The sequence below is a fragment of the Crinia signifera genome, chromosome 6 (genome assembly GCF_055691185.1).
Source record: "Crinia signifera chromosome 6, ASM5569118v1, whole genome shotgun sequence".
NCBI classification, from domain to species: Eukaryota; Metazoa; Chordata; class Amphibia; order Anura; family Myobatrachidae; genus Crinia; species Crinia signifera.
In genome coordinates this window covers 106,932,717-106,956,583 of record NC_139222.1, presented here as the reverse complement: position 1 = coordinate 106,956,583, position 23,867 = coordinate 106,932,717, and the positions used below count along the sequence as shown (strand labels likewise).

At 43.8% G+C, this 23,867-nt stretch overlaps 1 protein-coding gene and 1 long non-coding RNA gene across 8 annotated transcripts in view; one reads left to right on the top strand and one right to left on the bottom strand.

Annotated features, from left to right (window-relative positions):
- Nucleotides 1-3,081: 3,081 nt before the first annotated feature.
- Nucleotides 3,082-14,068, bottom strand: LOC146007957 (uncharacterized). Its single transcript, XR_014444431.1, has 3 exons — nt 13,894-14,068; nt 12,167-12,301; nt 3,082-3,298 (listed from the first exon to the last, which is right to left on the bottom strand). It is a non-coding gene; the product is annotated as an uncharacterized LOC146007957 (long non-coding RNA).
- ARFGAP1 (ARF GTPase activating protein 1) overlaps nt 14,059-23,867 on the top strand; it is a 30,595-nt gene continuing 20,786 nt past the window's right edge. For 2 of the 7 annotated variants that reach the window (XM_083146766.1, XM_083146765.1), the window contains exons 1-6: nt 14,064-14,356; nt 17,735-17,798; nt 21,496-21,605; nt 22,594-22,765; nt 22,850-22,950; nt 23,044-23,130. In XM_083146766.1, coding sequence (XP_083002892.1) covers nt 17,739-17,798; nt 21,496-21,605; nt 22,594-22,765; nt 22,850-22,950; nt 23,044-23,130 — 530 coding nt within the window. In that variant the 5' untranslated portion in view covers nt 14,064-14,356; nt 17,735-17,738. Of the gene's footprint in view, nt 14,357-17,734; nt 17,799-21,495; nt 21,606-22,593; nt 22,766-22,849; nt 22,951-23,043; nt 23,131-23,867 lie in introns of all 7 variants that reach the window. The other 5 variants (XM_083146762.1, XM_083146764.1, XM_083146763.1 and 2 more) reach the window with 5 other exon arrangements.

Below are 23,867 nucleotides of genomic sequence, written 5' to 3'. Positions count from 1 at the left end.
AATTAGGCATGTTGAGGTGGAAGGTGCTGGCCTCGTCATCATATAATTCAAAAGCCAGGGGTGTGGCACTATTGGCAAAAAGCCACTTGGACATTGAGATATCAGACATTGAGGTGGACACAGAAGGGAGATATGTGGGTTGTCAATTAATGTATGAGAAACAACGCCTCCTGTGCCTGAATGTCTATGCCCCAAATGTCTATTCAAAGCCATTTTTGATGGCTTTGATAAGATGGATATCTAAATACCCACAATTACCGAAAATAATATGTGGTGACTTTAATCTAGTGTCCTCGAATGTCCTAGACTGCCAATCAAGGTTGGCTAAACCCCGTAAACTCCCGAAATTCGGCCTTCCGGAATTTATGCACCAATTGAACTTGATTGATGCCTGGCGGGCCCTCCACCCAACAGATATAGAATACTCCTGTTTGTCTGCGGCCACGGGCGGCCTTTCAAGGTTAGATTATATCATGACATCCCACTCCTTACTTCCAAAAATAGAGACAGCGGAGATTTCCCCCATAGTTATATCTGATCACGCGGTTGTGTGGATCAAAATCCACTTCTCCTTAGAAAGGTCAAACTATATAACATGGAGATGCCCGACTGCATTGGCTTCCTCCGCACGCTTACGAGATGTGACCCTGAGGGCCTGGGAAGGATTTGAGGCACAGAATAAACATTATATCAATACAAACCCCCAGCTGTTCTGGCAGGCCTCAAAGGCAACTATTAGAGGGGAGATTATTTCCTTTACGGCCTCCACCAAAAAGAAAACAGCCCTTGAGTATCTTGAGGCCCAGCAGACGCTCACTCTGGCCTACCAGGCCTTCAGATCCGACCCAACTCTAAATAATAAATCATCCTACATAGACGCTAAAACCCGTTTTGAAGGCATTATAGAAAGAGCTGAATCTTGGTATACCTTTTCAGGACAATCGAGGTTACATAAACAAGGTAACAAACCTAGTAAATTTCTTTCGGCATTATTACAGGGTCAACGTCCCCCTTCCACGATACACCCGCTTAGGAGATCAGATTCCACACTAACTTCGTCAAACACTCAAACGGCAGAGGTCATTCATGGGTACTACACTAATTTATACTCTCATCCTTCCTCAGATAAGAATAATGAAAAAGAGTTCTGGAGTAGACTTAGCACCCCAAAATTATCCAGTGAACAGGCGGAGGCCCTGGTAGCACCCTTTACTGAGGAGGAGGTCCTAAAAGCTATTGCTAATTTGAAGTCAGGTAAAGCACCGGGACCGGACGGCCTTACCACGGATTATTTTAAATTACTAGCCCCAAAGATAACCCCGATACTTACAAAAGTGTTTAACGACATACGCGCAACGAGATCCCTACCTGTATATTTTAACCAAGCATCGCTGCGTCTATTGCCTAAACCGGGCCGAGATTTAGCAGACCCGGGCTCCTATCGCCCAATTTCCTTACTAAACGTGGATTATAAACTCCTCACGAAGATCATGGCAGAAAGGGTCAAATTACTCTTACCTTGCTTGATACACAGAGATCAGACGGGATTCGTACAGGGCCGTAACCCTGTGATCAACATCCGACGGGTGATCTCGGTGGTGTGTAACTCCCAGTGCGCCATGTCAAACATGCCCCAAGGCATACTGTCGTTGGATGCAGAGAAAGCATTTGACATGGTGCACTGGGAACATTTATATAATACCCTACGTCACTTTGCTTTTCCTGAGGAATTTATTAGTCTCCTAGACACATTATATAGTAACGCTACGTCCAGAATAATGTGTAATGGTCTCTTCTCGGAACCCTTTCCCATCTTTAGAGGCACGAGGCAGGGGTGCCCCCTTTCCCCCCTTTTATTTGTATTAGCGCTAGAACCCCTTGCTATAACACTGAGAGACTCTCCTCTGTACCAAGGTATATTAATAGGCCAGTCAGATATGCGCATATCACTGTTTGCGGATGACATGCTGCTGTTTCTGGCAAATCCACAACACTCCATCCCGGTCGCCCTAGACATTATACAGGTATTCAGCAGTTTCTCAGGTTACAAGGTTAACATTAATAAATCTGAACTAATGATGCTTAAGGGGGATCCCCCCGCCCTGGGGAAAGAAGATAAAAATAGCTCCATAAAAATCCAACATCAAAGTTTAAAGTACTTGGGAATACAGATCTCAAAAAGCCCAAATAACCTTTACAAAAATAATTTCTCCCCAGCGATTAAACATCTCCTACAGTCCCTGGAGAACTGGAGGGAGCTCCCCTTGTCTCTACTGGGAAGGATAGAAGTGCTACGGTCCGTCCTGTTCCCAAAGTTAACTTACGTTCTCCAAATGCTTCCCTTTAGGCTGACACGACAAGATATTTCCACTATAGAAAGGGCGTGCACAAAATTTCTCTGGAAATCAAGAAAGCCTAGGATAGCATTGGCAAAACTTAAATTACCAAAATCTAAAGGAGGTTTGGGATTTCCTGACCTGTTGAAATACTCCCAAGCGCTTCTTTCCAGATTCGCCCTAAGCTGGCTGGCAGAAGATAGCACATTCACCAGCTACGAACTAGATTGTGCACTGATGTACCCTTATACCCCCGGAGCCCTCCTCCATACTCCTAAAAAATTGGTGCCTAAACAACTGTACCAAAACCCAATCTTTAAAGACACCTATGAGGCATGGTGGCATATAAATAAAACGCTAGACTCAGACCCAGAAAGATCAGAGTGGATCCCGATTTGTGGCAACCCTCTCTTCCAACCCGGGGTGAGAAGTCCAATCTTCACCCGCTTAAAGAATAAAGGCCTTCGCTTGATTTCGCAAGTGTTTGACCCAGGAGGTTCATTGATCGAGATAAAACACTTACAAGACCAATATGGTCTGCCCGATAATAGCATGTTTCCCTTACTCCAACTGAAACACTATGCAGCCTCCCTCCAACCCACTTCTATAATTAAGACGCAGGGCAATACTATCCAGCTATTAGTAGCAAAATTCGTGATGGGTAAATTTAAAACGAAAAGTGTGTATCAAGAACTATTAAATGTCACAGTAGAAAGGCTTTGTAAGAATACACAACAACAGTGGGTAAATGATATACCTTTAATTCAGACAGAGGACATATTCAAATATTGGGACACTTCAATGAAAATACTACAGGCTTCCACATTCCAGGAAACACACGCTAAAATCATTTATAGAGCTTATATGTCGCAGAAGCAGCGGAGTTTTTTCGACCCCGATGAAGATGGGAGATGTCTGAAGTGTCAGTTCCATTCCGCAACCTTCTTCCATAATATATGGTCCTGCGGGTATGTCAAAAAATATTGGTATAAGGTAATACACTTCATCAATAACACCCTTTCACTTAAAGTGTTTTTACACCCTTACCCATTGTTATTTGCAAATTTCGATGTGTGGAATTTACCAGAGAGCTCGCATCACCTAATACCATTTCTAACTATTTTATCCACGGTGGCGAAAAAGGTGATCATGGGCTACTGGATAACCAGGCATGCACCAACAATAGCAGACTTAGATGCCCTACTCATGAAATTTCTGTACCTGGAGAGATATGGTGCCACGGTCTTGACGAGAGCGACCTTGCCGTCCTATATACGCAAATGGGAACCATACATACTATCCAAAGATCCTGTTTTGCGAAACCAAATTTTGAGGGAGGTTGATGTAGGCACTGTGGGAGACTGATACTTCACCTTTGTAGACAAAGGGCAGTGGGCCAGAGCCTGAGGAATGGTTCACACTTACTCTGTATGATCAAAGTATAGTATATCTCTGTTTAGAATGTTATGATGTGTACTGCCCCCCCCCCCCCCCCCCCCCCCCCCTCTCCCCCCCCTCCCCCCAACCCCATGCATGTATGATCAGTAAGGCGTACATACGCTGTCAAATTCTTGTGCAAGAAGGGCGGCACACAAAGCCTTCTTTGTAAATTTCATATGTGACTTATGTATGTATGCTGTAAAGTTGATATGTGTTATTTCTGAAAAACCCAATAAACACATTTTGAAAAAAAAAAAAAGAATGCTTTCCTATGATTAAGTCTATCACGGTACACTGTACATATGTGCTGCGATGTTCTGATCAGTTACTATTGAGGCGCGTATGTCTGCCAAGAGCAGTGCAGAGGACACCATCCTGTGGAGCCCTGCCCACAGCCCCCTGACAACCGATTATGATGATAGCTATGCTGGGTACACACTAGATGTTTTTTTTTTAAATAATTTGCTTATAATGACATGTTATGACGACAAATCCGTAAAATCGGATTAGTGTGTGCGCACATACAGCGCATGCACATCTCACTCCCATACGAATTCGAATAGGAGAGTATCAAGCAGTATAAGGTCCTATGTACAGCACTTATACACAGAATTGATGAAACTTGCAACCTACCACCAAGAATAAACTGTTCAGATAAATGCTGCCCTCTAGTGTTCTGGTAGTGAAATTACTTAGGATTTCCAATACAGAAACAGAGCATTGATAGAAATGGACAATGTAATTTACAATACAGCCTGGGTTGACACTACAAATACTGTTGGTGTACCTCAGATATCAGTGAATTAATATAGAGTGTGGTTTTGGGATTCTGCTCAAGGTTCTACCCACCTGAAATGAGCGAGGTCAAGTAAGACCTAATCTCGCCTGTGGTGGGGTACGGCCTAGGTAGCCTGTGACCAATTCTCAAACAAGGGGTGAAATGTAATAGGATGAGAGAATCAGAAAGTGAGAGATTAGGTAAGAAATCTCCAGTTTTTTTAAAGCGGCAATCATTTAAACTGCAAAATCAAACTGGTATTGCAAAGTAAATGATTGCCGCTTTAAAAAACCTGGAGATTTCTTACCTAATCTCTCACTTTCTGAAACTCTCATCCTATTACATTTCACCCACGGTGTCTATTACCCTGATGGGGTATAGCTTATTCTGGAGTTGGTGGTGCTCCCCTGAGTCCAAATGTAAACATAGGCAAAAGAGAAGAAAAAGAAGACTCTTTTTGTGGGGCACAAAAAAAAAAGTCTTCTTTTCCTTCTCTTTTGTCTATCAGTGATTTAATGGCACCTTAAAAGTGAACAAGTGAAAACATTCTATTCTGCCATGGTCACTTTGGTAGCCACTCTCGATGTACAAAGTCACAGACCACTCACATGGAAAGCAGAAACTGGCAACTTCTTACACCTTAAGATGTCAGAAATAGGCTGATGGTTAAATACTGGACTATGAAGTCACAGTCTGGTGCCATACTCCAAAAGCGAGCATGCCAATTTGTGAGAAGTTGGAGGGGTTGGATAATACCCATGGGAGGGTGGTGACTGATGGGAGAGGGGGTTGTACCAGAAGGGACTGGTGAAGCTGGGTTTGCACCTAACCTCAAGAGAGGCCCTAAATGCTCTTAAAAATTTACTTTTTATTTGTCTACAGAACTAACAGAGCTACCCCTTGTGTGGATGCCTACTTCTGTAATTAAATAAACCTTTTAATATGGCAGTCATTCCCAAACTGTGTGCCAGGGCACCTTAGGGTGCTTCGGGACCCTTGTAGGGGTGCCCCAGGTTGGTGGTCCAAGACCAATGCAAATGATTAACCCTTTGAGTGCCAGGTGAATTTGTCAAAATAGGTGTGAAAATTGCTAAACAAACTTTTTATTCCTCATAATGGGCCAGATGTATCAAGCTTAAAAAAATTATAAAATGGAGAGCGATAGCCAGCCAGCCAATCAGCTCCTAACTTTTATGTTACAGGCTGGGTTTGAAAAATTACAAGTAGGAGCTGATTGGCTAGTGAATATCACTCTCCATTTTATTACTTCTTGAAGCTTGATACATCTGGCTAAATGACCTGTAATGTTTACATTATTTAGTGAATATAATCTTTTTTACACAACATTTTTTATTTGAACTGTGAGGACAAACAAAAGTGAATGCCTCCCCACATAATTAAACCTAAAGGCCCCCATACATTAGGCCGACTTGTCCTAGGGACAAGTCGGACCCAATTCTCCTGCGAGACGCCCGGCAGCTCCCCGGGAAGCTCACATACAATGTGGCACTTGATGCGGCGGCTGGCAGCAGCATCTCTGGGTGCCGGGGGGATGCTGGTGACAGTGGGGCGGGCGGCGGTGATAATCACCGTGCTCTCACTGTGCAGCTTGCTGGCAGCAGCGTCTCTTCTTGCAGCGGGGGATGCCAGTGACAGTGGGGCGGGCAGCGGTGATAATCCTCATGCTGTTACTCAGCGGGCGGGCAGCGGCGGCTATTACATCTTTAAAATAACATGTCAAATGACTATCCGCCTTCTGATTGGCTGAGATAGCGCACTCTCAGCCAATCAGCGGCCGATTGGCTGAGAGTGCGCTATCTCAGCCTACTTCACCTGAGAAGTTTTGACACTGGCAGGATGCAGGAGGATTGCTCACTTTAAAGTGTGTCTTAAAAGCTGAATAAAAGAGGTTCTCATCTTATATCCTCCAATGGCAGAATGATTTCTACGTTGTCACTCATTGGGGCAGATGTGTGAACTAGCGTTAAGTGCATGTCTGCACTGAATGCTAGTTCAGTGCAGACATGCACGATAAAAGCGAGATCTCCCGCATGCCAGAGAACCGGCCGGGGTGAGAGAAGGTTATTTTTAAAATGTGCATGTGCAGGGCAGCCTGGGGCGCCGATAAGGAGAGCCCTTAATGCTGGGCATAACGGCACTGGGGGGTCAATACATCAGGCAATAACGGGTGTCTGCTTCTCCACGTTATGCAGGAGAAACGGGACCAGTTATTTTACAAACGTTAAGGGCAGGTTTAGGTACTTGTGTACTAGCACGGCGCCCCGATAATTAGTCGCCTGATTTTTTTAATTGCATCGCATGCCATACACCCGATGGAATGCGATTCGATGCAATTTTAACGCATATACGATATTAAATTGTATAAGAACCCTAATGTGTGCTTTTAAGCACCCTAATGGGTGCTTACAATGCTTAAATGCACCCCCACGCCAACCCCCCAGTATAAACGTGAACCTGAAGCGTGGCGAGCGCAGCAAGCCCGTAAGGGGCGGTGGTACGCGTCCTACGACCTTTTCATACCCCACTATCCACGTCGGCATGGAGTTGATTTTATAAAGTGTGGCGAGCGCAGTGAGCCACCGAGCCCGAATCGTGGCGAGCGCAGCAAGCCCCGCGTGGGGACGCGGATACCTGTGAAGCCCACGAGGGCTCGATGGCTTGCTGCGCTCGCCACACTTTATAAAATCAACTCCACGCCGACGTGGATAGCGGGGGTATGAAAAGGTCGTAGGACGCGTACCGCCACGCCTCGAGGGCTCGCTGCGCTCGCCACGCTTCGGGTTCACGTTTATACTTGGGGGGTGGCGTGGGGGTGCATTTAAGCATTGTAAGCACCCATTAGGGTGCTTATACAATTTATAATCGCATCCTATCGAATTGTATGGCATTGTATGCCATATACAATGGCATACAATTTTAAAATTGCATACCTCCCAACTTCTGTCCGTATGAAAAGGGGGCGGGGGCGTATGCAAATGAGGGCGCGGCTTATGCTAATTAGCCGTGACCTCATTTTCATACGAGAATAGACGCTGTGCGCATGCGCACAGCGTCTATTCTACTAGATTGGGGGTCTCCCAACTGTCACCCCCCGCAGCGGGACAATGCCTGCCGCGGGTGGGACAGCGGGACAGGACCCGAAAATCGGGACTGTCCCTCTAAAATCGTGACAGTTGGGAGGTATGAAATTGTATGCCATTGTACAACATCGGCCGATATCGCATCGCATGCGATTTGGTCTGCGATGCGATGGGCGCCGTGATAGTAAACAAGTACCCAGGTTTATTATTATTTATTTCTTAACAGTTTCTTATATAGCGCAGCATATTCCGTTGCGCTTTACAAAGGAGACAGTGATACAACAAACAGGGTATTTACAGACAGTCAAAATGTAGGAGGGCCCTTCTCGCAAGCTTACAATTTATAGGTTCATACATCTGCCCCTTAGTAACTGTAGTAGTTGAGGTTGAAAAAAAAGACATATGTCCATAAAGTACAACCTGTTTTATTTTTTACTTACATGACCCATTAGAGGGTATGGTATAGATGTGATATCCCCACATGGATTATTTACTTTGTTTCAACTTTAAACTAAATAATAATTGTGGGTAAAGGGGCGTACACATGTGGTGATGTTGCAGAATGATCTCAGCTATATTGCTCTGCACACAGCCCTGTGTCAGCGATGTGTGCTGAGTGATCTGTCAGGACCAGTGTTCTCCGGTAAAAACACTGGTGATCTGACTAGATTTCCCATGCATGCATGATGCGCTTCACCCGGCGATATTGCCTTGCATTGCTATCACTATGTAGCACAATGTAGGGTCATTTTCTAAGCGATCTAGTCAGCTTAAGTCACATCGCTTAGAAAATTACACAAACGTGTGTAGGCCCCATATTACCCCTGAATGTTGTTTCCAATAAATACTTGTCCAAACTTATTTTAAATGTATTCATTGAGTTCCATATAATTACTGCCCTGATCCTAAAAAAGCCTTTCCTTCTAAGGGTCCGAAATCTTGTCTCTAGTCTGAGCGCATGCCCATGTGTCCCAGTCACCAACCTCAAAGTAAATAGGGTGCCTTCAGGGGCAAATGCAGGATTTTCAGAAGGGGGTTTCCAGAGGGGCGGAGCAAAGCACTGAGATGGACACTTAGGTGACCCAGTACACGCAGGGTCAGTTAAAGTATTATAGATAGACCATATGTATATAAATAATAATAACAGTAAAAACAGCAGTGTAGACCCCTGGGCATAGCAATGTATTGGGGCCCCTACCGATCCTCCAGTGGTAGGGGTGGGGGAAGCTTTGATGTCCTGCGGGTCGTAAGGGGTATTATATCAACCACTCAGCATGTAGGGCCTGGATCAGTAATTTCCACTAATTACCCCTTTACTGCACAGATGGTGGGAGATGAGGTGGGAGAAGGGGGCATTGGGCTGAATGAAGGGGCCCTGATACATAACTTCCAGGGTGGTAGAGGATGTTTAATACGCAGAGGAGGGGTGTATAGTGGAGTGGGCTCATTATTCATAATTTTCTGGTGGGAGGACAGCTTGCTTGACTGCAGATATCTCCAGTTCCCGGAAATAGATTTCTTAGATTTTAATGGAATTAAAAACTAGATAATCCCACCTACCAAATGATATTGGGGACTAGGGGATCAGAGTTCAGGAGGCAGAGCAATCTGCCAACGAGTATATAAAACTACATACCAGGTGTGTGGAGCTGGAGCAGTAACCAGCTGCTGGAAGGCTGATATCTCTGGTTCTGGGCACAGTAAAGACAAGCTTCTAGTGTCCCTCAAAGTGGAAGAGTCCCAGCTTTTGGAATATACCCTCAGAAAAACTCCAAGTCAGACAGAACCTGAAATATGTGACTCGGAAACACAATTAATAGGCTTGGATGGGGACCACTGCTTTGAAGTCAGATATCTCCGGTTCCCAAGGGCCGATTTCTAAAATTCTTATACCAATGGACAGAGGGGACCCTCAGCTTTCAGCCTAGGGCCCTTAGACTCATGGGGGTTTCTGGGTACTCAGAAACCCCCCTGCGTGCGCTACTGGCCTGATAGTTCATTATATTGCCCCTGATATATTTATACATGTTAAGCATGTCTCTTCTTGGAGCTTGAACCTACATTAGAGTAAATATCAGACCAATCTTCATTATCTAAGGAAACCCCCAGATCTGCCTCCCAGGCCCTTTCATGAGAATCTTTATTTACGATGGTGGTAAAAGTAACTTGCTTGAAAATGTGGGAAAGGTCGAGTTTTGCATGATATCATTCATCAATCTAATGCCATGGGTTTGCCAACAAACAAAAGCAGTAATTACCGCAAATATAAGTCAGTCTCCACTGACTGCAACCATCGAATGATTTCTCTGCCAGCGATACATATGAGGGGATGTGTCTTTGTAACATACAAGGGGATGTGTCTTCGGATGTGTCGATACATACGAGGGGATGTGTCTTCGTAACACATCCCCTTGCATGGTTGCAAGGGGATACGATGTTGCCGGGCTGCAGGGTAGGGCCTTTGGGACTCGGTAAGCTGTGAGCTTCCCACCTTACCGAGTCAACCAGAATCAGGGCCTGTATACAGAAGTTTCCTCTGGTAGGCTCATCTATTACTCTGCCCTCTCACATTCTTTTGTAACATTCATAAGCAAGCACACAGGGCCTTATTCAGAGTGATATGCAAATGTTATCTGCCACCAGGGGAAGCTGCAAGGTAATCACAGCTGAAAGATTCACAAAATATGGACATTTGTTTTAAAATATGGAATTCCATTAAACCCTTTCTTCCTTGTTATTTATTCCCAAAACCCACCCTTTTGGACACCACTACAGTGCCTGTTCCCAGCACAAAGTTGTGTGGTTACCTACACTGTTAGCTAGAGTTGTCAGGTAATTACCATGCAGCATGGGGAAAAGCTTTTCAATTGAATAGCCTTTTCTTGGCAATTAAAATTAGCAACTACCCTATTAAAACGCATCGATTCAGATTAAACTGAGGAATCAATGTGTTTTCCCTGCACATGAATCCCTGATTATTGTGCTTTTTTCCTCACAGATTTTCCATCACATTTCCTAAAGATGCAAATAATGAATATATCTATCTATTCTGTGCAGGTGACTGAAATTGGAACAAGTCAGTAAATGTCTATAACGACTCCGCATATACAGTACCGGCTATCATGACCTACAAATTAAAATGATATGTAAACCAAGTATTATATGCTATTGTACGCTACCATTAAATGCACCAAGTACACACTTTATACTCTCTTTTCCGGGCTTGCCAGTCTGGGCACTAAGGCATAGCCTGGAAAATTCTCGGGATTACCAGTGAAGGGGTTAATGTGACATTAACACACACATATATTTATCTTCATATTAATATATGTATAATTTCTCAAATGGAATTCCTATATATCCCAGAAATAAGATACTGAAAATAAAGTCTTGAGAAAGTCTAGAGACGAAACGCGTTGACCAGCTGATATTTCCTCCTCACGTCATCACGCTAGCAGCCTCCGCTAATCCAACCTGTTCTTCAAACCATTGGGCAGTCACGTCCCTGGATGTATGAGACGCCGTCACTGGCTCCACTCAATCGCCTGATTCGGCAGGCACGGACTCCCACCACCTAATTCACGTCGCAGTAAGCTCACACTGCTACCTCCATCTACAACAGCGGGTGGAGATCACTCCCCGCCATCTGGCAACTATCCAAGCCATTGATCTATTTGCTACAGCGGGTCGAGCCGCAGAGACATCAGGCTCCCCGCCGCCCAACAAATACTCCAACCACTACGGAGGGTGAGATACTTACTACCTACATTTGCTACAGAGTAACTTATAAGCCCCAATAGACTGCTTTGTGCGTGTTCTGTTTACACACTAAAGGGGCAATCTATATACAAAGTTAACTTTTCTGGCTTAGGCATTAACCCCTAAGAATGACTAACACTTTATCATCTATGCGGAGTTCTTTATGCAAACGTGATTGACGATTTGATTATGTATCTGATGCTACATTTAGCTTGCTATTAGTGATATACATTTTATATTGTTTTTTATATACCGTTTGTAATTATTGAGTCTTTTTATATTGCTTCCCACATGGCTTATTAAATAGATATATAAATTTAAAAAGGTGTGTCCAGTATACATTTTGTTCATTGGTATTTTCCCAGAGTACTACATTCACTGATTAGCGCAAAGTGTTAATACCGCCATGCTCTTTTCCATTTTTTGAGTTTCAGTCAAACTCATTTAACGTGCAGCCATTAGTGTTTTTCGCTAAACCCAACAAAATACTATTAGCGCCGGAACCGGTTGGTTCGTGATTGGTATTAAGCCATTCACTTCCCACAGACTTCTCTTCCTTCATCAGCTCACAAACAGATGACATAAAGTTGATACCATGCAGCGCTGCTGATGTCAGGTGATTTGTGTACAGTTATATATTTTGGCACTAGTGTTAATCAGACACTTAAAAGAAGAAATAACAGCAAATGCTCTTCAGCTGCAGCTGTGCTGCTAGGTTTAAAATAAAGTATTAATGTTCTGTTAATACTTACTGCCAAGACCCATGGTTGTATCTCTCTGCTGTATCATTTCTTCTGTTGTTACATGACCAATGTCCCTCTGCCTCTTCAGGTGGTGGTTCCCAGTGGTAAGCTGGTCTGGTCTCCACATTTTTGTGATTTCTATACCTGTAAATACATTTATTTTTGACAATTAGCAATTCTAATTGGCACAAGTACCTAATATCACACATATATACAATCCAACATCTCATGTTACACAGTTAGATTATTGTCTCATGTCACACACATGCTTCTTCTGTAACCTCATGTCCCACATAGTGGTGAATTTACTACAGCTTCTAAAAATGAAAAGATGTAATGTTGCCCATTGCAACCAATCAGATTCTGGCCCTTATCCAGGTTGACTCATTTGGGCGTGAATTCGCACTGGGATCGAGGTTTTGCATATACGCAGCAGCTTTTCTGTGCATGTGTATACGCTGGGAGCGTGCGAACTCGGTGCAAAATCAGTTCGCCGAGTGCATGCTCCCTGCCTATCGAGCGGGGGATGGTGAGGGGCGTGGGGTGCCGGCCTGGGCCATTAGCATATGTGAACGCCCAGCATTTCATGGGTGTTCCAATGAAAACATTGGGAAAACACATGCTAATGCCTTCTTGACGTACGAGTGGTCTGGAACACCATTACATATGCGTGCGCCTTCACCATCATTCAATGGTGACCATCGAATGGATGTTTTAAAAGCTTGTCATCTAAAGGACACTTATCCCCACCTCAAAAACCCAGGCGAGTGGAGGTGATAAAGGTGAAGTACTGGCTGGGAACCTGATTCATTTGTCAATTTTTTGTATTAAAAAAAAACAAAAAAACATTTTTAATCCTGTTTATGGTGGATGGATTTTGGAATGAATAAACTCATCTGTTTTCACCATCAAAGACTGAGTCTGGACTGATATCCCACTGGCGTTTTAGGATTAAAGACACCTTTTGATGAAAATAGGGCACTCTGCTGAGGTGAGCATACACTTTTGAGGGGTCCTGTTGGAACTGTTGGTGTCACAAAGCTATCCTGTTGAGAGATTGTTGGGTGTAGACAAAGATACCTTTACGGGCATATAGAGCCTGTAATACAGGTCAGTAAGAAGGGAACTTATATGAGTTGTCCAGATGAACTATATTGATCCTATATTCATCAAATCCCCTTGTCATCTCTTAATTTGTTATATATATATATATATATATATATATATATATATATATATATATATATGAGCTGGTACCCGTGAATGAACATCACTACGAAAGAGGAGTGAATTATACACCCAGGTGGAGCTAATTACTTCTCTTGTGATTCTGTGAGGAGATCTGGAAAACATTAACTGTTGGTAGCTCTTGAGGACTGGTGTTGGCTACCCCAGGTATAGGGGATGCTATAGGCATAATTAAATCCTTGTGTGTCACCCTCGCTATAGAAACCAAAATTACCAGTTTTGTAAAGCAGGTGATGTTGCTACAATATTTTACAACATTGGACTGCCCACACTTCTGAGTGGCCATGAGCGTCACCCTAAATTTGCCACAGTTGGTAAGTATGAATTAATTTCCCATTCAGCACCCATCAAGTTATTCACTCATTAATGTATTAATCATTTACCTTCCTAGTTCCCACTTGACTAACACATCCTGTCAGCAATCATTACTCACCAAACAACACAAACAAACAAACAAACAAATGAAGAGGGCATTCTGCACAGCTCACCTGTTGTTTTTCAGTCTGGAGGGGTTGGGCTTCTTATGTGATTGACAGGCTGGGAGTTTGGATAGGAGAGAATTGGAGAAGGAAGAAGGGGTGGCCACCACACTGCCTGCATGTTCCATGTCACTTAATACAGATACCTGAAAGCTAGTAAGGTACTTATGGTAAGCCTCCAAACCTCCCCCACCCGCCGACACCGCACTGTACCGCACACTGCAGTCAGTGACATGGAACATGCAGGCAGTGTGGCAGCCACCTCTACCCTCTCCTCCCCCCGGAATGCCAGCCTGTTACAGTTACAGAAGCCTTTGCGAAGCTGCAACGTAGCCGGAAGATGGCGGCGGAGTGAGAGAGACAGGACACCGGCCGCATAACGGGCTCCTCTCCGCTCATAGCTAGGCATAGTCGCATAGCAGCACCGGAGACCTCATCGCTAGAGAGACAGCAGCCGCCCGGAGTAGAGCAGGTACGGGGGGGACACACAGCAGCAGCTGCCACCGGGTAATGGCTGTAACAACTGGGTGTACTATGGAGAGAGTGTAAGAGGAATGACAGCTTTGTTTTGCATAGTAGGGATGACAATTGGCTATACATGGAGCTGGCTGATATATAATATTACACACACTGTATCTGCAGTACACGTCTGTTGAGATCATATGAATGACATGGCCTAGGGATATACAGAAAGGGGAGTTAATTGGCATAACTGCCATCAGTTCTTCAAATTTCTGGATGTCAGTCTATATTTAACTTAAACTACGTACTAAGTATTGACTATAGGCACCATTTTCTATGTGTTTCTAGTGGAACGATGGCATTTATTAAGTTCAGATGTATTTAGGAAATACAGGGTCTTCATGTGGGACATACTATATGTACTGTTTTAATTACATTTGTGTTTAGGCATGGCATAAAAAAACAGCTGTCATTCTGAATTATATTTAATAATATTGGGGTATGGGTTTATGGGAGCAGGATACATGACAGTCTGGCAGTCAAAAGACCGACATGGGCTAACCCCTTAAACCTTGCTTGCAGCAGCAAGCCATAACTCCCCCCACTAGTGCCTAACCCCTGTAGCCCACTGCTTACACCTAACCTTCCCCTCCCGGCAGCCTGACCATAAGTCAATAACTAGTGCCTAAACCTAACCACCAATCCCCAGCCTGATCCTAACACACTCTGCATACTTGCCGATCAGGATACCAGTTGGCATCCTTTTCAGGTCTTCTGACAGCAGCGTTGGTATAATGAACGCTGGCATCCTGACCTCAAGGGGACTGACTGCATCTCAAGCGAGCAGCTATAGAAAGGGATTAAAGTGTGCTCTTAGGGGATCATATGAAATTTGGGGTCTGTATATGCTGTTTTAATTACCTTTTTGCTTAAGGATGGCAACTAAAGCTGTCTTTCAATAATAAAGAGCCATCATTCTTCTACATGTAAAATGTGTGAAATCATCTTAGCAAGACGTTTTTTGAAGATATAGGGCATAGCTTTAAGATTTAATGAAGATGAAAGTCAAAAGTTTTATCTGCTCCCTTGAGATTCCATGGAATTTCATTTATGCCAATCAGAGCTGTCATTTCTTTTAGTACATCGTTATAATATGTCACCGTGACAACAGTTGTGGTGATTCTTCCTTTTTTTTTTTTTAAATATGAATTATCATGGATTAATGATCCCAAACCCACGCTAATCCTGCACTTCACATGTTACTGTGAATGTGACTGGCTACTCTGTACTGTATGTCCGTTTTATTCTTAGGTAGTGTCTGAGACTGGATCACCAGTTCCATGATGCCTCCGGTCATAATGATGGATTTGTAGTTTGGGTTTTTGTATTCTCAAAATCTCCTTTGTTCTTATGGCATCCTTTGTTCTTATGGCAGCAATGTGGTTGTGACTGCCCCATACTATCCATTATTCATATGGTGCCATAAAGGGTCTGAAGCAACTTTTTTATAATGTAGAGAAACGGTATGAAGAAAACAAGAAATGGACTTATAGGGCATACACACGGGGAGATATAAGCCCATTTCTAAGCAATCTGACTACATTGCTTAGAAATGAAGCACAAACCGGGTGTGTTTTCCCCAAAGCTATGTGCCACATTCACTATTGTCAGTCTAGATAGTCAAAGCATGCTTGCGTGTATTCTTTCTACACTGGCAGTGACAGATCGCTCAGCACGCATCGCTGGTGCTGAGCGAACCGAGCTATTCAGCATTGCTCAGCACAAAGCTCAACTCGCCCTGTGTGTACAGGGTATTGCAGTGCAAAATTGCAGCCTGTGGACAAGGTTTGTAAACATTTCTTCAGCAGCAGTCAAGACCCAAATAATGGCTGATGCATAAAGGTGCTGCTGTTGGGGAGATGATGACAAAATAAGCACATAGGGGAGAACTTACCGGTGTATAGATCACCCGTGCACATATAGCGATGTGTGCTAAGCTAAATAAAAAAAAAAAAAAAAAAAAAAAAAAAAAAAAAGTTATTTGAAATGGTAGATGGGCTATTGCTCCTACTGTACATGGAGATATATGGGTACTTGTGTAGTTTCACGGCGCCAGCATGGCGCCGTGCGTCTGAGTCCCTTGCTGAGCTCGCTTCGCTCGCCCACGCTGCGGGCTCGCTATGCTTGCCACGCTATTTAAAATCAACTCCATGCCAACATGGATAGTGGAGGTATGAACTATACTTTTTTGGACATATTTCGTGGCGAGCGTACCCCCGGAAGTAGCACGGCGCCATGAAACTACACAAGTACCGATATATGTTCTCACTAGCTAAGTAACCTGACTAGATTTTGACTGCATGTGCTAAAGATCTGAGCCGGCAATGGTGACGTGCGGGACTGCACATCGCTGAAGCCCCGTACACACGGGGGAGATATATTGCTAGCAATATATTGCTCAGTTTGTCCTTTTCATCAGCGACCAGAGATGGTCGCTGATGAAAAGAAACCACTGCTGGGGAAGCCGCAGAGGTAATCAGCTGGATTCAGGAGCAAGCTCCTGCGACCAGCGATTAGAATGGGGCTGAAAATGGGAGCGCACACCCGGCGATTTATCACCGGGGGCACACTTCCATCACTGGCAATATGGTCGCCAGCGACCATATTTCCAGCGATTTCAGCCCCTATCGCCCCCGTGTGTACACAGCTTTAGAAAAGAGGCCAAAATCGTTCCCTTTACCAAGCTTACCCCTTTCACACGTGTACAGTTCAGGTTATTCATGTGGAGTCACTCTTCACACCTGACCTGGGTCTTCCAGTGACCCTATTCTTTCAGCATTCAAGCACTACTGTCCCCGGCCAATCAAGGTGTTGGGTGGGTTACACCATTCAGACCCAAGCTGGGGTTGCAAATCCCCAAAAAGTGAGTTACTCCTCTGCCTCCATCAACTCCATCATTTGGTGAAGTTTTGTGGCTGATGTTCCAGAAAGCCCCATATTCACATAAACCAAGCATTCCCAACCACGGTTCTCAAGGCACACCAACAGTGCAGGTTTTAATGATATCCAGGCTTCAGCACAGATGGTTTAATCTGAATCACTCAGGTACTAATTAAGTCACCTGTGCTCAAGCCTGGATATCTACAAAACCTGCACTGTTGGTGTGCCTTGAGGACCGTGGTTGGGAATACCTGACATAAACCCTTCTATTTCACTGGTACTGACCTGCCACATACTCTAGCTTACCTGAATTCACGAGATGTGTTTGTGACAAATCAGTATTCCAGTCCGGTTATTCACACTAAATAATGATGGCTGTTTCGGCTAGCAACCTAACAGGATGATTACATCATATGTAAAGTATAAATCTCTTTGTTATGTCTTGCAGGGAAATGGCTAGCCCCCGGTCAAGAAAGGTGCTGAAGGAAGTTAGAGTACAGGATGAAAATAATGTAAGCTGAAAGCTACCTGTAATCACAGACTGTATAGCCTTGCCCTTGATTGTTAAGCTGTCTTATATAAAATGTCATGGGTTTCTTGGAGTCTACCCACCAGCATTCTGTCATGGACAAAATGGACTATTTCTTTGCTTATGAAAATCAAAATTGTAGTTAATGTTAAGGTGCCCATACACTGTACAATTGCCGCGTGCGATGAGATGCACACATCCCATCGCTCAAAGTGTGTGCTGCACATACTTTTAGTACTAGATTGCGTCTCATTGCATTTCAAAACATATGCGGTGCAATCTAGTCCAAAATGCATACAATAATTGTATCATGTATGGACGCCTTAAGTTTTATTTGAATATATTAACCCCTTCCCGACATATGACGTATATATACGTCATATGTCGGTTGGGGGTGAATCAAGCCAGCTCACGGAGTGAGCTGGCTTGATAGAGAGCAGGTAATGGCTGTATATTACAGCCATGTCCCTGCTCTCACGGCCACGAGCGGCGAGTTCGCCGATCGCGGCCGTTTAACCCTTTAAGCACCGCGGGCAAAGCGCCCGCAGTGCTTAAATAGCTGATCGGAGGGGGGGCGCCCCCCTCCGGCGCCGATCGGGGCCCCCCGCAGCGCGATCGGAGGGTGCCGATCGGTTGCCATGGTAGCCAGGGGTCTAATGTAGACCCCTGTGCTGTCCGTGTATTCATACCTATTACATCCTGCCTCAGGCAGGATGTAATAGGAAGTGAAAAAAATCACTACGTTCAGCCATAGAGCTCTATGGCTGAACCTAGTACAGGCGATCGCGCCCCCTAGTGGTCAAGTACACTAGGGGGCCTTGTAGTAAAAGTAAAAAAAAAAAAAAAATAAAGTTTAAAAATAAAAAAAAAATAATAAAATATTAAAAGTTCAAATCACCCCCCTTTCCCCATTTCCCAAATATAAATAAATAATAAAAAAAATAAACATATTTGGTATCGCCGCGTTCCTAAAAGTCCGATCTATTAAAATATAACATTAGTTATCCCGCACGGTTAAAGGCGTAAACGGAAAATAATCCCCAACGCCAAAACTACGCTTTTTGGTCGCATCGCCTACCCAAAAAAAAATAGCTAAAAGAGATCAGAAAGTCGCCCATATCCCATAATGGTATTAATTAAAAAGTACACTTCAGCCCGCAAAAAATGAGCCCTCACCCAGGTCCGTAGGTGGAAAAATAAAAAAGTTATAAGCCGCAGAACATGGCGACGCAAATTCGAAAAACCGTAACATTTTCTATTTTTTTTTTTAGTGGTAAAATGTAACGAAAACTATATAAGTTTGGTATCACCGGAATCGTAACGACCCATAGAATAAAGATAACCCATCATTTTAAACGAACTATGAACTCCAAAAAAACCGTAACCAGCGCAAAATTGTGGAATTGCGTTTTTTTTTTTTTTTACCCCACATTGAATTATTTCCTGATTCCCCAGAATATTATACGGTATAGTAAATGGTACCATTAGAAAGTACAACTTGTCCCGCAAAAAAAAAGCCCTCATGTGTCTATATAGCCAGAAAATTAAAAAAGTTACGCTTATTTGAACACAAGGAGGAAAAAAAAAAAAAAATTACCTTAAAAGGCAATGTCGGGAAGGGGTTAACATTAGCAAACATATTTGCATATATTATGTTCTTACTAATTAGGTGCAGAGTGCCTAAGTAATCACTACATTATGTATTTAGTTGTGGGTGGAAATGCCATTGTTAAAGGAGTGATTCAGGTGGACACTTAAGTTCAAGCTTCAGGCACTTGACACTGATATCTTGGTGTACCGCTGGAACAAATGCTTACACAAGTATGGGGGCTTTGTGGGAAAATAATATGTACCAATGCCATACTATTGGCCATACATGGTCAACATACAAGTTGAATAAATGTACGTAATTCCAGTTACATACTGGGTATTGACAATTTCACATTTTTAAGGACTTCTCCTGGGAAACTGACACTGCGCATGTAAACAATGTAGTTTTGCTCAGGGTGCATGAGGCTGTTGCTGCATAGTGGTTAGGCTGTAATACTGTACTTTCTGCATCCCTTTATGAAAAACTCTCCTGATAAGTAGGCCCCCTAAATCTTACAAATCTGTCTTTTTTAACTTGCGTGCCAAATTACCATTACAGCAATCCACTAATTATTTATTTATTAACAGTTTCTTATATAGCGCATACATATTCCGCAGCGCTTTACAGAGGATATTTAAACATTCACATCAGTCCCTGTCCCAGTGGAGCTTACAATCTATGTTCCCTACCACATGTACACGCACACACAGACATTCTAGGGTTAATTTTTTGGGAGCCAATTAACCTACCAGTATATTTTTGGATTGTGGGAGGAAACCAGAGTACCGGGGAAAACCCAGGCAAGTACGGGGAGAATATACAAACTCTGCACAGTTAGAGCCATGGTGGGAATCGAACCCATGACCTCAGTGCTGTGAGGCAGTAATGCTAACCATTACACCATCCGTACTGCCACTAGAATAATCTAGTGCCCCTCCTTTAGCACCATGTACCTAATCAGTGAGGAGGGCATATTTAAATTTTGAAGCAACAAATTTTATACATGTGTTGGTACAGTAACAATATTTTACTGATTAGATGTAGGGTACTAGAGTTAAGACTATAAATCTCTCCCCCCCCCCCCCCCCCCCCCTTCCCCAAATAAAAAAATAAATAAAAAAAAAATGGTAAATACACATTTGATCCTAAGAGTTGCTGGATCAGTGTTAGTCTTATTCCCATATACAAGTTGAGTATCCCTTATCCGAAATGCTCGGGACCACGAGCATTCCGGATAGGGGATTTTTTCGGTTTTTAGAATACATTTTTTTAGGCTTACTTACCTGTCCCCTGATGGTGTCCGGTGGTCCCTCGGCGTCCACAGCATGCCTCCGGCATCTTCTCTGGGTCTCCAGCGGTCCTAGAAATGCATTGTGACGTCACCGGCGCGCGCACATTCGCGCAATGCATTTCTGGGACCGCTGGAGGCCCTGGAGAAGATGCCGGAGGCCTGCTGTGGACGCCCGGGGACTTGGTAAGTATGAAAAGAGGGTTAGGGGGGTAAAAAAAAAAAAAAATTTAATTATTCCAAAAACCACGGTTTTTGGAATAATTCGGCCAATGGATGCACGGATACGGGATACTCAACCTGTATTGTGATTTAGACCAATTAGTACTAAATGAATTGTTAATATTGCAGATTTATTGGTCATCTAAAGCAATAGGAAACTTTACTGGCAGCAGGGCACACCTGTATGAAGTAAACATTTCTGGGTAGGGTTTGTGATTAGTGTGAGATTTACGCAATCTTGCATTATCTCTTTGGGCATATATACCCAGTACCTCTTGCCTTAAGCTGTTTACACACAGTGCGACGCGTTAGGCAATTTTGTCTACATAGTCAAAATTGCCTAGCAAGTTGGTCAGGATTGCACCGTGTATACAGGAGTTGACTAATCTGTGTATTTGGCATATTGCTAAATTGGCTTTCGTCAAATATCACCCTTTTTCTCACACTGTCTGTATACCCCTTTATACTTTACGGATTACCATATAGATAATAATGTATGGGCTAGTAGATAAAAAAAAAAAAAAAATCTTGTATTTGAGATTGTTTTAGCAGTAACCATTATATATCACTATTTTCCAGACCTGCTTTGAATGTGGAGCCTTTAATCCTCAATGGGTCAGTGTTACTTATGGCATCTGGGTGTGCCTGGAATGCTCTGGAAAGCATCGGGGGCTGGGAGTCCACCTCAGGTAACCATTCTGGTAGCTCCATATGTGGTTGCGGAAGAGACACTGCTCTGACCCTATACTATAAGATGACACCTAAAACGTTAAGGTTTTATATATTGTTCAAGAACATTCCTACTTTGCATGTAAGCTTTACATAATTGGTGTTGATCATCTCACAAACAATGTCTAGGTCAACATTGAAACGGTTGTCATGAGTTTTTCACCCTTTTAATGTCTATGTTGACACCTGAGCACTTGGACCCCCAAATAGTGTACCACGCGACTCGCCATGCTTCGGCCCAGGTGGGCTGTGTCGCTCAGCACACTACTGTTCTCAATCCATGTGGATGGTAAAGTATGAAAAATGCATGTAGGCCTTTTCATTTTTCGAAGATTGCCTTGTCAACGTCTACCTAGTGTGATCGCCAACCTTAATTGGGGTGTGAGCTACGCAAGAAAAATGAAACATTTTGAAGAGCTACTAAAGTAAAAAAGTTTCTTAAGTTGCCTGCGTTCCTATCTGACCAACTTCCAGCCCTTGGCACACCACGTTGATCTGACCAACAACTGCAGCATGGATGCTCTTCTGTAGATTCCCCCATTCCATCCTGCAGTGACTCCCAATTACCTTCTTCTTACCTCCACTGTGGGAGTGTCAGCTGTGCTGCTGTCTCACACTGGTGGGGTTGCTATTTGTTTGTCTCTGACACTGCAGCTGCTGGCAGCTTTTCGATTCTAGCTTCCTGCCTTGTGCTATCTCAGAATCGGGTCCAGATTAAAGGCACTTTCTCAGAGATCACTACCCCCAAACTCTCAGATGTAGCGCAGCTAGTCGGGCTACCCAAATTATGACCATAAGCTACCGATTGCTTGCAAGCTACAGGTTGGAGACCGCTGATCTAGACCTTTTTGGTGTTGACCTAGACATCCTTTAGGAATACATGCTTACTCATATTAAATGTTGAGCCCTCCTTCACCTGCAGCTGTAACTTTTACCATCTGCTTATAGCTTTGTGCGCTCTGTCACTATGGACAAGTGGAAGGATGTAGAGCTGGAAAAGATGAAGGTTGGTGGCAACGGCAAGTTTCGCCAGTTCCTGGATACTCAAGAGGACTATGACCCATGTTGGAGCTTGCAGGAGAAATACAACAGCAAAGCAGCAGCTCTTTATCGGGACAGGGTACGTCTAAGGATGTGGTCAGTCTGGTGTCTGTCTTGTTACAGTTTAGCAGGATTATTACTTAAGTGTATCTCTTGTGTCCAGATTGTAACTTTATCTGAAGGACGTGAATGGTCTGAGGAGACGTCACCTGCACAAAACTGGGCTCCTCCTCAGCCAAAGATGATGGGTGGTCCATCTCATCGGTAAATCTCTGTTTTTTTTTTCTGTTTGATGGTTTCTGTTCTGTTGGATTTAAGGCAAACCAGCATGTGTATCGCTGACTGTTCTTTATGCAGCCCAAATGCAGGAAGTGGCCAAACAGGTGCCTTTGGAGATAAAGCTTTTGAGGACTGGTTGAACGATGACGTCAATTCCTATCAGAGGTAACTTCCTTGACGTACTGATTTGCGTCTTGAGCTGTTTTTATTCTCCTGTCCATTTCCCTGCATTATTTCTTCTTGTAAATACTTTTACAAACCAGGTATTCTTCAGGCTAACAAATGGCTATTTAAGATTATGTTATGGAAAATAAAATGGGTACTTGTGTACTATCACGGCGCCCATCGCATCGCAGACCATAAGGTATGCGATGCGATGTTACGCGATTGGTACCCGATGGTATACAATTTAAAATTGTATATGGCATACAATGCCATACAATGCGATGTTAAATTGTATAAGCACCATAAAGGGGGCTTACAATGTTAAATGCACCCCCACGCCACCACCACTATGAACGTGAATGCGCACCGAGCACGCGAGGTGCGGCATTACGCGTCCTCCGACCTTTTCATACCCCCACTGTCCACGTCGGCGTGGAGTTGATTTTAGTGTGCCGAGCGCAGCGAGGCGAGCGGACGCGCACTACTTCACAGGTATTACGCGTCCCCTCGCTGCTCTCGCCATGCTTTCGGGGTCGCTACACTATATAAAATCACCTCCACGCCAACGTGGGTAGTGGGAGTATTAAAAGGTCGGAGGACGCGGACTCACTGCGCTCGCCACGCTTCGGGTTCACGTTCATATTGGGGGTGCATTTAACGTTGTAAGCCCCCATTAGGGTGTTTATATACAATAAATTGCTCAGGAATAAATTGCTAGCAATATATCTTCCCCCTTG